Source organism: Myxocyprinus asiaticus, chromosome 11 (assembly GCF_019703515.2).
Source record: "Myxocyprinus asiaticus isolate MX2 ecotype Aquarium Trade chromosome 11, UBuf_Myxa_2, whole genome shotgun sequence".
Classification (NCBI taxonomy): domain Eukaryota; kingdom Metazoa; phylum Chordata; class Actinopteri; order Cypriniformes; family Catostomidae; genus Myxocyprinus; species Myxocyprinus asiaticus.
In genome coordinates this window covers 7,597,508-7,620,050 of record NC_059354.1, presented here as the reverse complement: position 1 = coordinate 7,620,050, position 22,543 = coordinate 7,597,508, and the positions used below count along the sequence as shown (strand labels likewise).

The window sequence follows — 22,543 nt, the reverse complement described above, 5'->3', positions numbered from 1 at the left end:
CTAAATGAACAGAGATGTCTTACGATCCTGGCATCATGTGAAACCACATCTGGTAATACTGAATGAAAAGAATATGATCGTTCAGATGGAAGGATAACCTGAGACCTGGCACAGGACATACGGATTCCTCAGCTGACTCCTGCAATGAAATCTGGCCGGTGATGCAGTGAGCAAAATGCATGCTCACATCATTTATCACAGAGACACTGCTATGAGGGACACCTGAAGATTTATTTTTGTTTTTATTTGACTGGAGCGATGTCTTTCGTGGTTATTGTGGTACCAGTAGATTCACGTGAAATTGTGTTGAATTTATAACGGACGCAACACGTTGATTAATCATCAGGAGCTCAAGGTGTCATTCAGCCTTCATACAGTAAGTACAGATACATTTACAATGCAACCAGCTAAAACATGTATCTACAGTAAATCAAAGAGCAGGCTTAAGACGGTTTATGTTAACAATGCAGTTTATTTTCTTGGCGTTTTTCATCTAAGCGTCCAGTTTTGAGCTTGTAAAATGAAAACATAATTTTGTTATTATTCCCCGCAGATTGTTAAAATATAGACTGACCTATATTATATGAATATAATGAACAACAGTGATTTTTAGGATAGGAGATAGCATTGGTTGGAGTGGACATACTAAATGCAAATGCATACTAAATATTTGACAAAAGATAGGCAACTTGACAAGTTCTCACTTGCGAGAATGTTAGTGCTGGGTAAAAATATCGATTTTGCGATTAATCGCGATCCTGCCAATCATTTTCGAATCGAATAACAAAATCTTTATCAATACCCAGGCTTAATGAATATCACAACTTTCAATTTTTTCTTAACATTGTACAGTAAGAAATATGAATCTAAACTAAAATTAAGCAAGTTAAAATGGCAAGTTACTTAAAAAGTAATCTGCTATAAATAACTAATTACTTCTCCAGAATGGTAATCAGATTACCTGATTACGTAAGCAAAAAAATAATCACATTACTAACTCTTTTTAAGTTACTTAGTCACATTTCACAGCAAAGTTTGCTTTTCCACCCAGCAAATTTTCTCCTTGTTAATTGTCTATATTTCCTGCTTGTTCATTGTCGCACACCCTTCAGCTGTCATAAAACGCAAACAGAGTACATATGAACAAATTAAGTCATATTATACATGTATAAATAGTATAATGTTTAGAGATGTGTAACTCTATGCAATTATAAGTGGCCTAATCACCATAATTGATAGTCAATAATAATAATCTGATTTTAAGAATTTTAAATGTAATGTTACAGTACTAAAAAGTAACTAGATTTCTGTAGTTAATTACTTTGTAATTATATTACACCCGACACTGAAAATAAGGCATTGTTTAATATAACTGATGCAGTTTTGTCATCTAAACTTGACAAGTTTTTAGTTAAACGGTGTGAAAATGATCTAGTTGAGTTGTTTCGGGTCATCCTAAGACAAAAACAAATAAATAAGACCCAAGACAAATAAGTACTATTCTAGCTATTTCATTTTTGAACATTCATTGCATGCTCAACTTTGTTAGTACATTGTGTCGGATGATCTCTACAACAACTGCAGAATAATAAGAAAAATCTACACCAGGAAGCTTGATTTAGAGAGCTTTAGTATTGTATTGTTTATTATTGTATTATTGCCATTTATTCAGAGAGAATTTTTACTTTCCATGTTGTTGCTGTACAAACCTTATGTCAATATTTAACATTGTGAGTCAAAAAAGGTGCAGTATATATATGCATCTGATGCACAGGCATACAGTATGTGGTTATACAGGCCACCATCTCTATGTGAAAAAAAAAAAAGGTTGCCATGGGGAAAACAGTGTTCATCCTTTAATTTGAAAGCTGCTGACTCAAGAACTCAAGCAGATGATCTGCTTCTGAAAATGCCTGAAGCGATTTTACTGGAACAGACTGTTTTGTTAAAGGAAGAACACACAATCAGAAGGTCACGCTTAAAGTACAGTGCTTTATTAGATTAGAGGTTTCGTAATGTCTGAGACATTGTAGCTCTAGTAAACAGTTTGATGACATGATGTAAAGATTGTACACAGATAATACCATGAACTGCTAATAAAGGAATATGTTGGGTTAAATTCAGTTAACCTCAATCGACAGCATTTGTGACATTATGCTGATTATTACCACAAAAGATAATTTCAAATGATCCCTCATTTTCTTAAAAAAAAAAAAAAGTTGAGGTTACAGTGAGGCACTTTCAGTAGAAGTGAATGGTGCCAATTTTTGTAAGGTTTAAAGGCAGAAATGTGAAGCTTAAAATTTGATAAAAGTACTTACATTTATTGTTCTGTTAAAACTTGTGTATTATTTTATGATTTATGTATGTATTTATCTATATGGTGAGCTCAGAGGTTGTTCATCGATGGTATATGCATCGTGTTTAAAAGCAGAATTTGTGGTGAAAAACTACACTTCCCATGATCGTGAAGAGAAAAATTAAACAATCAGAGAATCCCAGTGAACAATGTGCACCAAAAGAGCTCTGCAGTGACCGCCCACTCCCATAATGCATTGTGAATAATGCAATCGAGGCACTCTCCCTACTCTCAAACTACTTATTTATTTGTAAATATCAGAATATTTTGCAATAAAATATATTGTTTCTGATCATTTAATTAACAACTTTAAATCAATAGTTTTACATTTTTACATAATTTCTAATTTGATTGTCGTTCGCAATGCTTCATGGGATTGTAGTTCATTCCCTCATTAAAGACATACACAGTCCTGTACCTTTGTCTTTTTGTCCGATTTTCAAATACATTTTTGCTTCAAATCAGTGTAAGGTTGTGTTTCACCTTGAGCTTGTTGGTTTGGTTCATGGCTTACAACTTTTTTATGAAGGACTTTATAAAAATCCCTATGTTAAAAAATCAATGGGAAAAATATATCCGGAACTAAGACGGCTGACAAAGGGGGCGGGCACGCCTGCGCTGTATTGTGCTCCGTTATGTCAACATACTTTCATTCTGTAACATAGTCAAGGCAAAAACTGACTCTAGATCAGTTCAACATAGCTAAATGAGTTGTCTCTTTGTTGCTAACAAACTCTTTGCAAACATGTCAACTAATCGTGGCTGCAAATGAATATGGTACAAAGCTGTGACTCTCAGACGCTGCAGAGACTCCATATTAAGTGAAAAGCCTCTTAATTAAGACTCAATCAACACTCTTGTCAGGTTTAGAGTTTCAGGACACTAATGATAAAAGCTTTGAGGAAACCAAACACCACAGTGTGATGAGCCGAGTATGAGGTCAGTCCACAGCAGTCGTCTGTTTAATGGAATCTTTAAAGGAATATTCCGGTTCAATACAAGTTAAGCTCAAACGACAGCATTTGTGGAACAATATTGATTACCACTACAAAATGATTTCAACTCATCATTCAGCAAGGGCTTGCGATACCAATGATTTTAATAGGTTTAAAATGTAACGTTCAAGGCAACACAGATAGCAGAGAATAGACCCGGGTGCACGATTGTCACATTGGTGCGTGAGGTGTGCATATGCGCAATCCCGTGAGTGCTCTGGGACACAATTAATGTGTTGTTCCGTGAATCATTCCTCTCAGTCTCAAGTTTAGCATCTTATTCATGCTAGCGCCATCTTTGTTTTTTAATAGGAATGACAACGAGGCTGTGAGGGATAGACTTACAGTCTCTTCAGTGGGCTGTACTGGAGTTTAAAGTGTTTTTGAATCGTTCTGCGGACAAAACATTGCTAAATTGTCTGTTCAAGAACATTCAGTATACAAAGAACTCCAGACAACATGATTTGTGGAAAATCAGATGCAGCTTTATACCGTTTGTGCCACTGAAGAGAAGTCTATCCCTCACAGCCTCGTTGTCATTCCCATTAAAAATCAAAGATGGCGCTAGTGTGAATAAGGTCCGTATCTACGGCAAGCGCTTCTGGACACATTTTTCAAAATAAAAGTCCCACATTGAATTATTGAATTACCCTGCAAAAAAAAAAAAAAAAAAAAAAAAAAAAAAAAATATATATATATATATATATATATATATATATATATATATATATATATATATATATATATATATATATATATATATATTACACAACACAAACAGGATATCCCACAATATGGTGAAATTAACTTTATTATGATGAATTAAAAATTAATATGAATTTTAATATCTGCTGCATAGCTAATTGTAAAACTGTATATAATATATGCAGCCAGTCTACATGCAGTTTGGAACAAAAGACAACGATGATTATGATCACTGGGATAGATGGTTATTTTTTTATTCAAGTAAACTTAAGTTTATTTGAGCTGTGGGGGTTCCAATGGTCCATGCACACCGATGACATCATCATAGGAATATCGTATCACATACTGAATATCGCATTATCCAACAACTTATCGCATATCGCATTTTTCCTCCATATTGTATAGCCTTATTATGCAACAGATGCTGTTGATTAACTTAAATTGAACAAGGAATATTTCCTTAAAAGATATCCTCACGACTAAAGGGGGAATAGTCTGGAAAATTTCATATAATCCAAAATTATATAGATATTTCTAAGAAATTTGAAATTTGTGTTGTGTCCTGTGTCGTGATATGCTATACTTAATCTAAAACTATTTTAAACTGCATTTAGCTAATTATTGTAGAATTATTAGCTTATGCATTATTAACATGCAGCTTTTATGACCTCATATTAATTCAGAGATGCATTATTTGTACTTTTAAAATTCATTTGTCACACTGTTGGGCCATTAAAATGAGCTAATGAAGGCAAAAATATGAAAAATTTAGAAAATCTTGGTGACCTTACAGGAACTATGATATACACTTTCCATTAAACTGTACATTCATATAAGTTGTAACCTAAAATCTTGACCTTGTTTAGAAACACGTCCATGGACATGTTTTGCATCAAATACCCATGTACATTTACAATCTTAATTACAATTTAAATGTTTACATTTTCTGAAGAAAATGTCAGTGGAACTTTCCTGGTTTTTGCATCGGTAAGTTCCACTCACATTTTCTTCAGAAAATGTAAACATTTAAATTGTAATTTATGCAAGGCTTGTTGTGAGTGGTTGTCAGGGTGTTACTATGCAGTTGCTAGGTGGTTGCTGGAGTGTTCTGCATGGTTACTACAGTAGGTAGTTGCTTACTGGCAAAAGAGTCCACCCCTAGTCTCATAATATTCTGGTCTCTGGATATGGCTCGAGTCACTGCTTCAATATAAAACGCTTTGAAGACAACAATTCCCCATTTATTTATGATTTGAGTGGTTGACTTTTACAGTAAGTTTGGAGGAAAAAGGGTGAGGCTTGCAAGCCGAAGAACACCATCCCAACCGTGAAGCATGACGATGGCAGCATCATGTTGTGGGGGTGCTTTGCTGCAGGAGGGACTGGTGCACTTCACAAAATAGATGGCATCATGAGGAAGTGAAATTATGTGGACATATTGAAGCAACATCTCAAGACGTCAGCCGGGAAGTTAAAGCTCGGTTGCAAATGGGTCTTTCGAATGGACAATGACCCCAAGCACACCTCCAAAGTTGTGGCAAAATGACTGAAGGACAACAAAGTCAAGGTATTGGAGTGGCCTTCACAATGCACTGACCTCAATCTGAAACTGAACTAAAAAAGCCTGTGCGAGCAAGGAGGCCTACAAATCTGACTCAGTTACACCAGTTCTGTCTTGAAGAATGGGCCAAAATTCCAGCAACTTATTGCGAGAAGCTTGTGGAAGGCTACACAAAACATTTGATCCAAGTTAAACAATTTAAAGGCAATGCTAAAAAATACTAACAAAGTGTGTGTAAACTTCTTACCCACTGGGAATGGGATGAAAAAATAAAAGCTGAAATAAATAATTCTCTCTACTGTTATTCTGAATTTTCACATTCTTAAAATAAAGTAGTGATCCAAACTGACCTAAGACAGGGAATGTTTTCTATGATCAAATGTCAGGAATTGTGAAAAACTGAGTTTAAATGTATTTGGCTAAGGTGTATGTAAACTTCTGACATCAACTATACATTTGAACAAGCTAAGAACAATTGACTTTGGAGTCCTTAAAATCTTCAGTAAACATAGATATTCATTATGATTTTAGGTTTTAATGGGGGTTAGTGTCGCTCAGCAGACAGGGCTCATGTCTGCACATGGTTCGTCTGTTAACCGAGTGATTCCTGAAGTTCAGTCTGGTGCCACTGCACTCAAACAAAGCCCTGGACAACCAGGGCAGATGGCCAGAAAAACAACCATGATCAGATCTGAGACTCCAGCCAGTGTGTTTATGCTGTAAGTATGAGTCTGAGTGTGTGCGATTCAATTATGTGAATCACTTGATTGATTGCTTTTAGTACTAATTAGGCCTGTTTTGTGACCATGCTGGTTGTCATAGTGTGAGGGAATTACCTATCCCTTTTACATTAGACATTCAAAAAGAGTCTCTTAGTTTCTTTGTTTCTTCGTTCTGGACTGTTTGAAAACAATTTAAAGGAATAGTTCACCCAAAAATGAAAATTCTTGCATCATTTACTCACCCTCATGCCATCCTGATGTGTATGACTTTCTTTCATCTGCAGAACACAAACAAAGATTTTTAGAAGAATATTTCAGCTCTTTAGGTCCTCATAATGCACGTGAATGGTGATAAGAACTTTGAAGCTCCAAAAAGCATATAAAGGCAGCATAAAAGTAATCAATATGACTCCAGTGGTTTAATCCATATCTTCAGATGCAATATGATAGGTCTGGGTGACAGATCAATATTCAAGTCCTTTTTTACTGTAAAAATACACTTTCACATTCAGCCATCTACTGGTTGGGCCTGGTCAAAGGTGTAAATTGATAGTCAACATATTGTGCTAAAACTGTTTATTTATTTATTTATTTATTATTTTTTATTGAAAAGGAGAAAGTTCAATATTATTTAATAAGATGTGCAAAATTACTCAGATCGAACAATGTATCAATACAACCACTAAGTCATAAAGACAAGAAGTACAGGTGAAGGAAAATAATTATAAATAAATAAAGTAAAAAAAAAAAAAAATTATAAATAAATAAAAATATGCATATAAACCAACACAAATGTATACATAAATAAAGAATATGAGTAATCAAAGAAATAAAAGTAAATGTAGATTTATAAGTCAATGGTCTGGGTAGTTCTCATTTTAGTGAATATAAAATACAAAAGGATACAGTATAATTTTTTATAATTAAAAAGCATTTATTGCTAAAACTGTGGAGGATGTGGTAAGGGACCATCTGAATTACTATGATAAACATAAAATAACAAGATATAAACATGATGTACTGTTTTAAAAACAGGTTTGTGAGAGTTTTTGCTGAACTGAAGGTGTCAGAATAAACATCTAATTGCATACTACCATATAGGGCTGCAACTAATGATTATTTTGAAAATTGATGAGTCAAGTCAAGCCATATTTATTTGTATAGCGCTTTTCACAACATGCATCGTTTCAAAGCAGCTTTACAGAAAATCATGCATTAACAAAAAATGAAACTGTAATATCTATAAAGTCTTAGAGTCATCATTGTGTAGTTTGATTAAATGTGATTGTAAATTGTGGATAAATATACATAATTCAATAATAATTGTATTTAGAACCCCAGTGAGCAAGCCCAAGGTGACTGTGGCAAGGAACACAAAACTCCATAAGATGTTGGTTAATAGTGAAAAATAACCTTGGGAGAAACCAGGCTCACTGAGGGGGCCAGTTCCAGTCTGGATAAACAGCATGAATATAATGCCAATATTAGTTATTTATATGCAGTCCAAGTCATGGATAAGTAAATGTTAATGGCCAGTGTTTAAACAAAGATTTTGTATGAACTGTAAGATTAATGACTAATGTCTTTCAAGTACATCCTGGATTAACTGCAGAAGTTCACATAGATGCATTGTCCTTTGTTAGTTGGCTGATGAAGGCTTTTGTTGGCAATTAATTGATAGTCTATGTATTCAATTTTAAGAGTGTAGTCCATCATTAGACCGAGGTGATGCAGGCAGAGATCAGTGATGTGCATCGCAGTTCAACCGGCAGGTCATTTCGGTGAGGTCTGTCCTAAGTCCAAGGTTCAAGCAGTGGCATATGAAGTATCCCATGTCTTATGGTTGGAGTTAGCATCAGTTCATCCCATGAAGTCCATCGTAATAGACTGAAGTGATGTCTGGCTGGCACCGGATGCATTGAGTCATCATCACTTAGAGACACGTAGCAGTGGAGTCCGACACCAAGTAGGAACGGAGCTGGATCTGGCAGGCTCTGGTAACCTCGGATATGAATCCCTAGGTTGAGACACGGAAACAAACAGAATAAAATTAGCAGGATGCCATTCAATTTTTTGCAGTTTTGAGTTATAGATCATGATAAATGTTTCTGGTTCTAGCAGACCTAACTAAAGCAGTCTAATTCTGAGTTGATGTATAAATTAGGTGTATGCCTAGATAAATACGTGAGTCTTTAGTCTAGACTTAAACTGAGTGAGTCTGCATCCCGAACAGTGTTAGGGAGACTATTTCATAGTTTTGGAGCCAAATAGGAAAATGATTTACCTCCTTTTGTGGATTTTGATATTCTAAGAACCATTAACAGGCCAGAATTTTGCGATCGTAATGAACGTGATGGAATATAGCATGGTAGAAGGTCACTTAAGTACTGCAGAGATAGACCATTCAAAGCTTTGTACATGGTTAACAGAATTGTAAAATTAATACGAAATTTAACAGGTAGCCAATGTAACGATGTTAAAATGGGGCTAATATGATCATATTTCTTGGTTCTAGTCAGGACTCTGGCTGCTGCATTTTGAACCAATTGAACATCCTCCCAGTAATGCATTACAACTATCTAGTCTTGAGGTCATGAACACGGCTTGAGGTCATGAACGCATGAATTAGTTTTTTGGCATCAGCAACAAAGAGCATGTGTCATAACTTAGCAGTCTTTCTGAGGTGGAAGAATGCTGTTCTACAAACATTGGAAATGTGATTTTCAAAGGACAGATTAGTATCAAATAAAAAACCCAAGTTCTTTGCTGTAGAAGACGGTGTAACAGTACATCCATCGAGAGTCAAATTATATTTTAGCAGCTTATTTTAAGAGGTTTTTGGTCCAATAATTTGTACCTCTGTTTTGTCGGAATTGAGTTGAAGGAAATTTCTGTCCATGTAATCTTTGATTTCATTGATACACTCTGCTAATTTGTAGAATTGTGAAATTTCATCAGGTTTCAAAGAAATATAAAGCTGGGTATAGTTAAGTATAGGTATAACAGTGGAAACTTATTCCATGATTCCTGATAATATCTCCCAGGGGAAGCATATATAAGGAGAAAAGCAGTGGCCCTAAAACTGATCCCTGTGGCACTCTATACTAGGGCTGAAACGATTAGTCAACGTTATCGACAACATCGACAATAAAACATTTTGACAAAAATTTTCGTTGTCGAATAGTCGTTTGATCTTAACGTAACATAAGATCATATGAAACTCTAATGATTGCACACAGGAGCAGCACTGCAGCTTGCGCCTGACTGAGGAGAGGAAGAAAACACATCTCACAGTCCAGACGCACTCTAAACTTTCCAAACAGCTTCAGGTGATGTAGATCGCAAAGTATGAGGGAATTATAAAGCAAAAATACAAAATAAGTAAATACAGAAGCACTCTTGTTGTGGAATAAGCAGAGCCGGAGCTGACGCTCAGCTTAAGCAAAACTTGCGTGTCGAGCGTCTTTAAAGGAAACACCCCGCGTTACATATTTAATGCAGTTCTATTTAATGCGTTATAGCTTTATTAAAGTTAAAATAATAAGGAAACTGGCATTTCTCTGTGCAGTCAGCGCCTCTTCTATGAGTTGCGCGAAGTGTCCCGATCTAAGGGGGAGAGATTGAAACTGCACCCGGCTGAGGCACACTCTGTTGCAGGGACGCTCATCCCTCGAGTGCACGCGCTTAATACAGCTAGATTATAACGTGATGGCAACTTATTGAATCATAATATATGTCACTGTGCATTTCTTATCGTGAAGAAAATTGGCAAAACACAGCTTTATTAATAAGAGTTTTTATTTTTTTTTGTGAGTTAAAGATGGATTGAAGTGAACAGAAAGGTGAGAGAGGAAGTCTTCACCCCATTATACACTGCAAAAAAAATACATTTTTTATTTGTTTTTGTTTTGCCTTGTTTTCCAATATAAATATCTAAAACTCATTTAAAACAATGTACATTTACTTTAGCAGCTATACTTCAGAATACATTTTTTTTTTCATCTGAGAATGTTGAATATAATATTAAAAATACAAATATTTATTTGTAAATATCTAAAGATCCTATAAAAAAGATGCATTCACCTGAGAAGCAGCATATAAGATATTTAGACTTGCTTTTAGAGAATAGATCTTGAATATAAGTGTATTTTGTCTTTACTGCACTCGCAGAAGTATAACCAAGTGAAAAAATACACTTATATACAAAATACACTTACAGGTATATTTAAGAGACATTCTCTTAAAGCAAGACTAAATATCTTATGTTACTTCTCAAGTAAATGTATCTTGTTTTAAGGATTTTTAGACAATTTTAAATGGAAAAAAAGATTAATACGCTTGAAAATAATAGGATTTTTATGTAGTGAAATTTTTACTGAATTAAACATAATAAAAAGTATTTTCTCCCTTTAATTCAATGAATGTCATTTAGAGGTATTTTTAAAAGATGATTTTGTCCAATATACAATTTTGATTTTGATTTTTTTTAATACAACCTTTTAAGTCGGGCACAAGCTGAATAGTCGGTTTAGAGCTGATGATTAATCATTGCAATAATCACCCGAATAGTCGAATAATCGTTCTAATAATAGTTAGATTAGTCGATTATCAAAATAATCGTTAGTTGCAGCCCTACTCTATACTTAACTTTTGTTTGATTTGACAATTCCTCATTTACACAGCCAAAGTGGTAGCGGTCTGCTAAATAGGACCTAAACCATGCTAATGCCTGTCCACAAATGACAGCATAATTCTCAAGCCTATCCAAGAGAATGTCGTGATCTATGGTTGGGATGGGCATTTTTGTCATTTTGTTTACTCGAGTACTCGGACTAATTACTCGAGTACTTGTCGAGTACTCGAGGGGCAATTACATGTTCATAACTATATAATAACATATCTGTCAAACATCTTGTTCCAGTGTATCGTCTATTCATTATTATAGGCTGTTATAAAATAATATGTTACAAAATGTACAAAAGATTCAAAATATAATGCATGATATTTTATCATTATGTGAAGATTCGCTGTCCAAGTCTGAAAGAATGTGCCCAACGCACATCTGCCTGTTCTTCCTTCAGGTTACCGTAGTAATCTTAGTAAGCATGCACCAGTTTTTTTAGTGACTGTCTGAACCATCTGTTTTCAAATAACAGGAGACGCCATAACCATTGCGTTTTTAATATGTGTGTTAAATTGAAATTCATTTTGCATTGTGTTCCATTTAGCTGCGCTCTGTCTAGCTGTTTGAAATACTTGCCTGCTGTATATGTGTTGCTTCAGCGCATTGAGTCCACTGCCACACGCGCCTGGTGTGTGTGTGTGTGTGTCCCCCAAATGTTCGCTCTTGTGAGGAAAGCCGCGATGCTCTGTATTGTTGTTGCTGTGATTCATGAAGTGTTCCATTCAACTCAGAGAGTCTGAATTTCCACATTTCAACTGGGGAAAGTGCAATGGAATAACACTTTATTTTGGACATCTAACTTGGAAACTCGTGCAGAAATCTTCAACTCCCATTTCGTCGAGATGCAGGTGCATGTTACTTCACGCAGGGCAGGGAGGTTTACAGTCAGTGACAAACATTTACTTTTATTAAATAATATCCATTAATGAGTCAAAATTCTTACATGAAATGATAATAAAACGTGTTTAGCAAAATACACAAAAGGTGTTCAAAACATGGTTAATTACACTTCAAAATTAAAATAAGCTCCCTCTTTGTTTGTGTGTTTAGTTGTCAGGTAATTGTCATTGGATTTCGAATTAAGTGAAAAGTCACATCATGCATGATCACTATCGATCATCATTTTCATGATCGATCATTGCTGCCATGTCCGAGTACCCGAGTACTCGAGTGCTCGTGCTCATCCCTAATCTATGGTGTCAAAGGCAGCAATAAGATCTAAAAGCACTAGAAGAGAAATGCAGCCACAATAGATGGTGAGCAAGTCATTTGTAACTCTGATTAGTGCAGTCTCTGAACTGTGATGGGGCCTAAATCATGACTGAATTTGTTCACATATACTATTTCTCTTTAGAAATAAACGTAGTTGGGAGGACACTACCTGTTCTAGTATTTTCGATATAAACGGGAGATTTGAAATTGGTCTATAATTAGCAAATGTTCCAGGTTCAAGCTGTGGCTTCTTAATAAGTGGTATGATAACTGCCATTTTAAAGTTTCTTGGGACATGTCCTAAGGATAGCGAAGAGTTGATAATATTAAGGAGAGTTTCTGAGATTACAGGGAAAATTAGTGTGATCATTGTACCATGGTGCGGGGCTTTTTTCTTTAATTGGGTTGGGGGGGGCACATTATCAATAGTGCTAGAGAGGACTTTATTTATATTTTCTGTTATTACATCAAGTTCTTCTAGGCTTTTTGGCTTACTGAGTATATGAGATAAATCTGGAAGATTATTACTGAACGATAGCATGGTGTAGATTGATTAACATTAGCTGATTGCAGCATTCAAGAGATGAGGTAATGGTCTGAGATGTCATCACTCTGCGGCAGAATTTCTATAGTATCAACATCAACTCCATATGAAAGAATTAAATCTAGCATATGATTATGGCGATGAGTTGGTCCTGTCACATTTTGTCTGACTCCAAGAGAGTTGACAATATCGATAAATGCTAATCCCAATGTGTTATTTTCATTATCTATGTGAATGTTGAAGTCACCAACAATTAAAGCTCTATCCACAGTAACTACTAGATCTGATAGAAAATTTGCAAATTCACCAAGGAAACCAGAGTATGGCCCGGGTGATCTATATACTTTAGCAAGGGCAAAAGACAACAGATTTTTTGTATCTGACAGTGTCACATTAACCATTATTAGTTCAAAAGACTTAAACTTATATCCTGTCCTCTGAGTAACACCAAAAACTTCACTGTAAGTTGCAGCAACACCTCCTCCTCGACCCTTCAGACGAGGTTCATGTTTATAACAGTAACCTGGGGGAGTATATTCATTAAAATGAATATATTCATCCGGTTTAAGCCAGGTTTCAGTCAAACAGAGCGCATCCAAACTATGATCTGTAATAATAGTGTTTTGGTTGAAAGAGATCTAATGTTTAGTAGCCCTACCTTTATATGATGTTTATTTTACATTTATTTTTGTTATTTTCAAGTTTTACCGTAATCCATTTTTGTCTAAATTATTTTGTGAGTGGTAGTTCGGGGAACAGACACAATCTCTATGTGATATCTAGGTGATACAGTCTCTATGTGTTGTAATACTATCACTATTAAGACTATGAGCCAAATTACTAGAGAGGAAAGCGGCACCATCCCTGGAGGGACGGAGTCTGTCTCTCTTTAGCAGGTCAGTTCTACCCCAAAAACTCTTCCAATTGTCTATAAATGCTATGCTATTCTCCAGACACCACTCAGACATCCAGCCATTCAGTGACACTAATCTACTATAAACCTCATCACCACGATGAGCATGGAGGCACCAGAGCATATTACAGTGTCTGACATAGTTTTTGCAAATTCACACACCTCTTTAACGTTATCTCTATTGATCTCCGACTGGCGAAGCCGGACATCATTAGGGCCGACACGAATAACAATTTTAGAAAATCTACATTTAGCATTAGCCTGCACTTGTAAATTTGATCTGATGTCAAACACTCTGGCACTAGAAAGACATTTAACAATAGTGGCTTGAGTCTCTATTTCCACATTCCTTACAATATAGCGTCACCAACAACAAGAGTGCTTTAAACATGATTCTCAGTGGGTGCATCACTGAATGGGGAGAATCGATTGGAAACCCTAACAGGAGCGGGAGAGTGGTGTCGCTTTGCTGAACGAGTATGCCGTTGAGATGTCACCCAAATGCCCTGCTGGGGGGGGCTCTACAGCCAGAACCACAGTGTGTGTGTCGCTCGCTGTTCTACTCGCATCTGAAACAGTATCTACCGGCTTCTCTTTCTCTAGTGTTCGGAGGCATGTCTCTAACTCATTAACCTTCTCCGTCAGCCTGACTAATTCCTTACATTTATCACATGTAATTCCCTCACTGCTGATGGAAGAAGCTATAGTAAACATGTGGCATGAAATGCAGGAAGTAATAACATGAGCGGATGCCATGACTTACAGCAATTGTTTGTTGTTGTTGTGGAGGTTCCTGATCTGCAGATGTTTGAGATTGATGCAGTAATCCTTGTAAAACATGGAGAAAATGAATGCACCAGTCGAAATGCGAGATGTAGACAAGTGGAAAAAAAAGAAAAGAAAAAAGAAATCGGGTGCGCGTGGTAATATATACGCAGTTGAAATAGTAGAACTGTAAAATGGCAAAGGATAAAACGATGAACATAGAAGAATAAGCAATGCTAAGCAGGCTAGCAAGCTACAAACAAAAAGACTTGTGCAGCGTGCTCTCAGCAATCCAACCTAACCTTTGATTATTTCTTTGATTAATCGATTAATCAGATAAAAAACTACATTTAATTTCCAGTCTTTTATAAAAATATATATATTATATTCAGCATTATATACACAGTTTAATGTTGTACAGTTATCTGTAAATGCAGAGCAAATTCACTCTCGTGCTGAAAAGTCGCATCTCGGCGGTGCTCATTGTATTAGATGTGCTTACATGATGAGTAGAAACCATCTAAAATCTTCAAAACCGGCACAATTGGACATCTGAGACATCGGTGTGATATCAGTGAAAGCTGCAAAATTAATTACATTGAAACTGAAATTGTGGTATGATGTTGCATGGTTACTAAACTGCAAACAGTTTAATTCAAATGAAGGCACTCCCTTTCTCCATTCCGATCAGTTTGATTGACGCGGAAGCGCGTGCTTGCTTAGTCAAATTTGGAGGCTCGCTTGTGGTTAAAACAAACAGTTTTTGCGAAATACGTGGAAATACGTGCCTAATTTTGAAATTATGACATACATTATAAAACATAGAAAATAGCTATAAATGTAACTGATGCGCTGGAGAGAAACAACTCTTAAGCGCATCAAACAGCACACGCCCTCTTTCAACGCACCTGATGCAGCAACTACTCCACATTAAACTGTATGCATATTATGATCTTCTTTGAAGTGTTTATAAAGTGCTCTCGTGCACTGGACAACTTGGGTCATGTTTTTTCCGCTTCTCCATTCTTTTTCATATGAGTTATAATGCAACACATTTTTCACTATATATTTCAAATATCCAACTAATCGATAATGACATTTGTTGTCGATGATTTCCATTATCGATAAATATGCTGGCACCATAGATGTGTAGACCAGACATCTTTGGCGCCAGACTTGGAACAGTGCATGACGGTTAGAAATTTTGTCTGACTTGAGATGGCACCACTGCCTTATCACCATAACATATGCCATCAAAGCACTGCAGGAGCGATTTGAGAACAGCTGCCTGGCTCAGCCGACACAGCTGCTTCAAAGTGGCTGCAAAAGCTATGAATGACGACACAGCTTATTCACGACTGGTCAAATCTCTCCGATGAAAACGGTGACGTGTGTTTCATGGGCTGCATTCGGAATGGCAGACTTAATTACTGATGTAAAAAACAGCACCATCTCTATTTGAAAAAAGTAATTTTTGATCAAATCTAGACAGGCCCCATTTCCAGCAGCCATCACTCCAACAAATTATCCTTGAGTAATCATGATAAATTGATCATTTGGTTCTAGAAAATCACTTGTCATTATATCAAACACAGTTGAAAGCTATTTGGCTTGATAAATGAAGCTTAACATTGTCTTTGTGTTTGTTTTTGAGTTGCCACAGTATGCAATAGACTGGCATGTCTTAAGGTCAATATTTGGTCAACATTTGGCAAAAAAGAAATGGCTTTTTATAGAAACTCATCAGTCAATCATTGTTTTGAGGAATGAAGGCTATACAATGCTTGAAATTGACAAAAAACTGAAGATTTCATACAAAGGTGTACACTACAGTCTTAAAAGCAAAGGACAACTGGCTCTAACAAGGACAGAAAGAGATGTGGAAGGCTAGATGTACAAATAAACAAGAGGATAAGTAAATCAGAATCTCTAGTTTGAGAAATAGACACCTCACATGTCCTCAGCTGACAGCTTCATTGAATTCTACCCGCTCAACACCAGTTTCATGTACAACACTAAAGAGAAGACTCAGGGGTGCAGTCCTTATGGGACGAACTGCAAAGAAAAAGCCACTTTTGAAACAAAAAAAACAAAACAAAAAAAAGGTTAGAGTGGGCAAGGAAAAATAGATATTGGAAAAGAGTGTTATGGATCTTAACTCCATAGAGCTTTTGTGGGATCTGCTAGACTCTAAGGTGCGTGAGCAGTGCCCGACAAAACAGCCACATCTATGGCAAGTGCTACAGGAAGCGTGGGGTGAAATGTCACTTGAGTATCTGGACAAACTGACAGCTAGAATGCCAAGGATCTGCAAAGATGCCATTGCTGCACGTGGAGGATTTTTTTATGAGAACTCTTTGAAGTAGTTTAAGAAGTTCTGAACATTTTTTTCAAATTGTAATAGTAATTTTTCATGTTATTAATGTCCTGACTATACATTGTGATCAGCTGAATGCTACTTTGGAGAATAAAGTACCAATTTCTTTCCATAAGAGCAAAATCTGTACATTATTCCAAACTTTTGGCCACCAGTGTGTGTGTATATATATATATATATATATATATATATATATATATATATATATATTTGAAGTCAGAAATTTACATCGACCGTAGCAAAATATATTTAAACTCAGTTTTTCACAATTCCTGACATTTAATCGTAGAAAACATTCCCTGTCTTAGGTCAGTTAGGAATTTTGGCCCATTCCTCCAGACAGAACTGGTGTAACTGAGTCAGGTTTGTAGGCCTCCTTGCTCACACACACTTTTTCAGTTCTGCCCACAAATTTTCTATCAGACTGAGGTCAGGGCTTTGTGATGGCCACTCCAATATCTTGACTTTGTTGTCCTTAAGCCATTTTGCCACAACTTTGGAGGTATGCTTGGGGTCATTGTCCATTTGGAAGACCCATTTGCAACCGAGCTTTAACTTCCCGGCTGATGTCTTGAGATGTTGCTTCAATATATCCACATAATTTCACTTCCTCATGATGCCATCTATTTTGTGAAGTGCACCAGTCCCTCCTGCAGCAAAGCACCTCCACAACATGATGCTGCCATCACCATGCTTCACGGTTGGGATGGTGTTCTTCGGCTTGCAAGCCTCACCCTTTTTCCTCCAAACATAACGATGGTCATTATGGCCAAACAGTTATATTTTTGTTTCATCAGAGGACATTTCTCCAAAAAGTAAGATCTTTGTCTCCGTGTGCACTTGCAAAATGTAGTCTAGCTTTTTATGGCAGTTTTGGAGCAGAGGCTTCTTCCTTGCTGAGCAGCCTTTCAAGTTATGTCGATATAGGACTCGTTTTACTGTGGATATAGATACTTATCTACCTGTTTCCTCCAGCACCTACACAAGGTCCTTTGCTGTTGTTCTGGGATTGATTTGCATTTTTCGCACCAAACTATGATAATCTCTAGGAGACAGAATGCGTCTCCTTCCTGAGTGGTATGATGGCTGCGTGGTCCCATGGTGTTTATACTTGTGTGCTATTGTTTGATGAACGTGGTACCTTTAGGCGTTTGGAAATTGCTCCCAAGGATGTACCAGACTTGTGGAGGTCCACAATTTTTTGTGGCTAGGCTGATTTCTTTTGATTTTGCCATGATGTCAAGCAATGAGGCACTGAGTTTGAAGGTAGGCCTTAAAATACATCCACAGGTACACCTCCAGTTGACTCCAATTAGCCAATTAGCCTATCAGAAGCTAAATTAGGCTTGACATAATTTTTAGGAATTTTCCAAGCTGCTTAAAGGCACAGTTAACTTAGTGTATGTAAACCTCTGACCTGCTGGAATTGTGATATAGTCAATTAAAAGTGAAACAATCTGTCTGTAAACAATTGTTGGAAAAATTACTCGTGTCATGCACAAAGTAGATGTCCTAAACAACTTGCCAAAACTATAGTTTGCTTATATGAAATCTGTGGAGTGGTTAAAAAAATGAGTTTTTATGACTTCAACCTAAATGTATGTAAACTTCTGACTTCAACTGATATATATATATATATATATATATATATATATATATATATATATATATATATGTATATATATATGTATATATATATATATATGTATATATATATAATATATATATATATATAAACATATATACACATATAAACAAATATATATATATATATATATATATATATATATATATATATATATATATATATAATATATAAACATATATACACATATAAACACATACATACATACACACACACACATGCACACACACACACACACACACACATGTATATACAAAATAAACAGTATTTTGCGCCTGTGTGTCTTGAATCCGAGTCAAAGACTTGAGTTTTAATTGGAAACAATTTAACAATTCAGTTTATTGAACCAGTTTGTGTTGCACGTTACAACAAGGTTCTATTCATTAACATTATTAAATGCATTAGGTATCGTGATCTAAAAAATGAACAATATTTTTACAGCATTTATTAATCTTGGTTAATGTCAATCTCTACATTTACACAAAATTATTGTTATTTCATGTTAGTTCATAATGCATTGACTTACATATGTTAAGTACACCATTTTTAATGTTAAAAATGCTCTAGTATATGTTGTAATTAGCATAACCAGGATTAAAAATTACCATAAAATGATTATGCATTGTTAACTTATGTTAACTAATGTAGTTAATTAATGTTATACAACCTTAATTGTAAAGTATTTCCAATAAACTGCTTAAAAAAAAAAAACTGGTTTACAAAATTGCAGTTATCATCCAGTCACTTCACAGAAATCCATCCACAGCATTTTCATCTTCTTTTTGTAGCAAAATATTGGGGCCTTGTAAAATTCTGCATTTAATCACTATGCTTTTGACTCAGTTATGTAAATTAGAATGTTTTATGAGTGTGTTTATTATAGTTTTTTTCTTTTCTATTTGTTGTATCAGGTATTGTACCAAAAATATCTCATAGTTACAGTGTAAGTTACATTCTTAATGTAATATTCCAGGTTCAGTAGAAGTTAAGCTCAATATACAGCATTTGTGACAGGTTAAAAATGACACTGAATTCTAATATAATTATGAAGCCATTAGTTGTATTCAGCTGTGTACTAGTGAGTTGATTGAAACGAGTGATCTTCCTATTACAGTAATAGGTATGGAACAAGACTGGCCTGTTACACATATGTAATCATACTTGTCTATTACACATAGATAATTGCAATGTGTAAATATGTGTTATTCCATAACTCAGTCACATATTAAGTACATTATTTAGTACTCTGTACTTACTTTGGTAATTACACTGTAACAGGGACATAAAATAAAGTGTTACTGTTTATCTTCATGCAGTGGGATGACATCTGGGCGTTTGTCCTGTCCCATCACCCCCCGCCCCATCTCCTGTCTGTCTGTGGGGTCCTGACAGCAGCCGCTCATGAGACGCTTTGTGTATTGTAAGGTGGTACTGACCACCTCTCTGGTGTGGGTGCTGATGGATGTCTTCCTGCTGCTGTACTTCAGTGAGTGCAACAAATGTGACAACAAGAATGATGGCTCACTGCTGCCTGCACTCAGAGGTCAGTAAGACTGCTTAACACAATGTTGCAGAGGTGCAGGTGTCCACTTTCCATATGTCTTGCCTCTTAAGAAGGCCAGATATGCACCTATGCAGAGGAGGTTGGTATTGAGCAAAACTACAGGTAAAAAAAAAAACAATAAACACAACTGCCTTTAGCTCAACTGACTCCAGGGGCTCAAATGGAGCTCCCCGTAGGCCCCAAGGACCACAGAGAGGTCCCACGAGGGGACGAGGCACGGTCTGGGAGTATTCAGCCTCCTTGCACCTCTAAGGAACCCGATGACCAGGTTGTGCTTCCTAAGAGACTTACCGTCAACTGCATCGTGGTGCGCTGCTATAGCGGCCACATACACCTTCAAGGTGGAAGGGAATGCCGCCCCTCCAGCCTCTCCTGCAGGAAGGAAAGCTCTGACCCGACTGCGCATCTCTGGGGGTCTCCGTGTCAGGAAGAACCACTTATCGAACAGATGCCACTTCAAGGCATACAGGTGCCTTGTAGAGGGAGCCCTAGCCTGAGTGATCGTGTCTACCACCGCAGGCGGTAGGCCACTTAGGTATTCCACGTCCCGTCCAAGGGCCAGACGTTGAGATTCCAGAGGTCTGATCGCGGGTGCCAGATGGTGCCCCATCCCTGAGAAAGAAGGTCCTTCCTCAGGGGAATTTGCCAGGGGGGGAGACTGTTGCAAGGAGCGTGAGGTCCGAGAACCAAGTCTGGGTGGGCCAGTAAGGTGCTACTAGGATGACCTCCTCGTCCTCCCTGATCTTGCACAGCAGCTATGCAAGTAGGCTCACTGGGGGAATGCATACTTGCGTAGAACCCGGGGCCAGCTGTGTGCCAGCCCATCAGGGGAGCCTCGGTCAGGGCATACCAAAGCGGACAGTGGGAGGATTCCCGGGAAGGGAACAGGTCTACCTGCGCTTGACCGAATCGACTCCAAATCAGCTGGACCACCTGGGGGTGGAGTCTCCACTCTCCCCTGAGCGTGACCTGCTGCGACAGTGCGTCTGCTACGGTTGATGTACGCTACCGTCGCCATGTTGTCCATCCAGACCAACACATGCTTGTCCTGGATCAATGGCCGAAGCCTCCGCAGGACGAGCCTACTGCCAGCAACTCGAGGCAGTTGATACGCCAACACAGTCGTGGCCCCGTCCAGGAGCCGGCGACTGCGCGCCCATTGCACACGGCGCCCCAGCCACGCCTGGAGGCGTCTGTCATAACCACGACACGCCTGGACACCTGCACTAAGGGGACCCCTGCCCGCAGAAATGCAAGGTCTGTCCAAGGGCTGAACAGGTGGCGGCAGATCGGCGTGATGGCCATGCGATGTGCCCCGCGGCACCATGCCCATCTCGGGACTCGAGTCTAGGGCCAGTGCTGAAGTGGTCTCATATGCATCAACCCGAGTGGTGTGACCGCCGCCGAGGACGCCATATGCCCCAGGAGCCTCTGAAGTTGCTTCAGTGGGACAGCCGTTCTCCGCCTGAACACCTTCAGACAGTTCAGCACCAACTGTGCATGCTCGTTTGTGAGGCGCGCCATCATAGAGACTGAGTCTAACTCCATGCCGAGAAAAGAGATGCACTGAACTGGGGAGAGCTTGCTCTTTTCCCAGTTGACCCGAAGCCCCAGCTGGCTGAGGTGGCTGAGCACCAAGTCCCTGTGTGCACACAACAAATCCCGAGAGTGAGCGAGAATCAGCCAGTCGTCGAGATAGTTGAGGATGTGGACGCCCACTTCCCTTAGAGGGGCAAGGACTGCCTCTGCGACTTTTGTGAAGGCGCGAGGTGACAGAGACAGACTGAAGGGGAGGACCTTGTACTGGTATACCCGGCCCTCGAAAGCAAACTGCTGGAAGGGCCTGTGTCGAGGTAAAACCAAGATGTGGAAGTACTCATCCTTCAGGTCTACTGACGCGAAACAATCTTGATGCCGGACTAAAATGCGTTTTTGCATCAGCATCTTGAACGGGAATCTGTGAAAGGCCCGGTTCAGTACTCGCAGGTCCAAGATTGGCCGCAACCCACCGCCTTTCTTTGGTACGATGAAGTAGGGGCTGTAAAACCCTTTCTTCATCTCGGCAGGAGGGACAGCTCTATCGCGTCCTTCCATAGAAGGCAGCGGCGTTCTCGCCCATCACCGAGGTGAAGTGGACCTGGCGAACTGAATCGTGTAGCCGAGTCGGACGGTCCTGGTCAGCCACCACGACAGGTTGGGGAGCACAAGCCATGGCCCCAAGCTCCGGGCGAGGGGGACCAAGGGAACAATCGCGTCGGATGTACCGGCGGATGGGGCCTCGCGGCAGGACGGAGCCTGAGGCGCCACGTTGGGGGGGCTCGAGCCCCGAACTCGTGGCCGTGCTAAGTCTGTGGACATCGAAGCACTTACCTGGCTCCGTATACCCACCATAGGACCAGTCCGGGAAGGGGGAGGAGGGAAATCGTCCTCGTGGCCTGTCGCAACCATCCTGGCGTGGGTGCAATTGTGCCACAGCTGGGCGCGCAGGGTCGGGGGG

General features: G+C 38.3%; 1 protein-coding gene across 3 annotated transcripts in view; it reads left to right on the top strand.

The window, feature by feature from the left end:
* Positions 1-22,543, top strand: part of LOC127448068 (polypeptide N-acetylgalactosaminyltransferase 13-like) — a 132,408-nt gene continuing 109,865 nt past the window's right edge. For 2 of the 3 annotated variants that reach the window (XM_051710349.1, XM_051710348.1), the window contains exons 1-2: positions 1-376; positions 19,799-20,025. In XM_051710349.1, coding sequence (XP_051566309.1) covers positions 19,884-20,025 — 142 coding nt within the window. In that variant the 5' untranslated portion in view covers positions 1-376; positions 19,799-19,883. The remainder of the gene's footprint in view (positions 377-19,798; positions 20,026-22,543) is intronic. The other variant, XM_051710350.1, reaches the window with a different exon arrangement.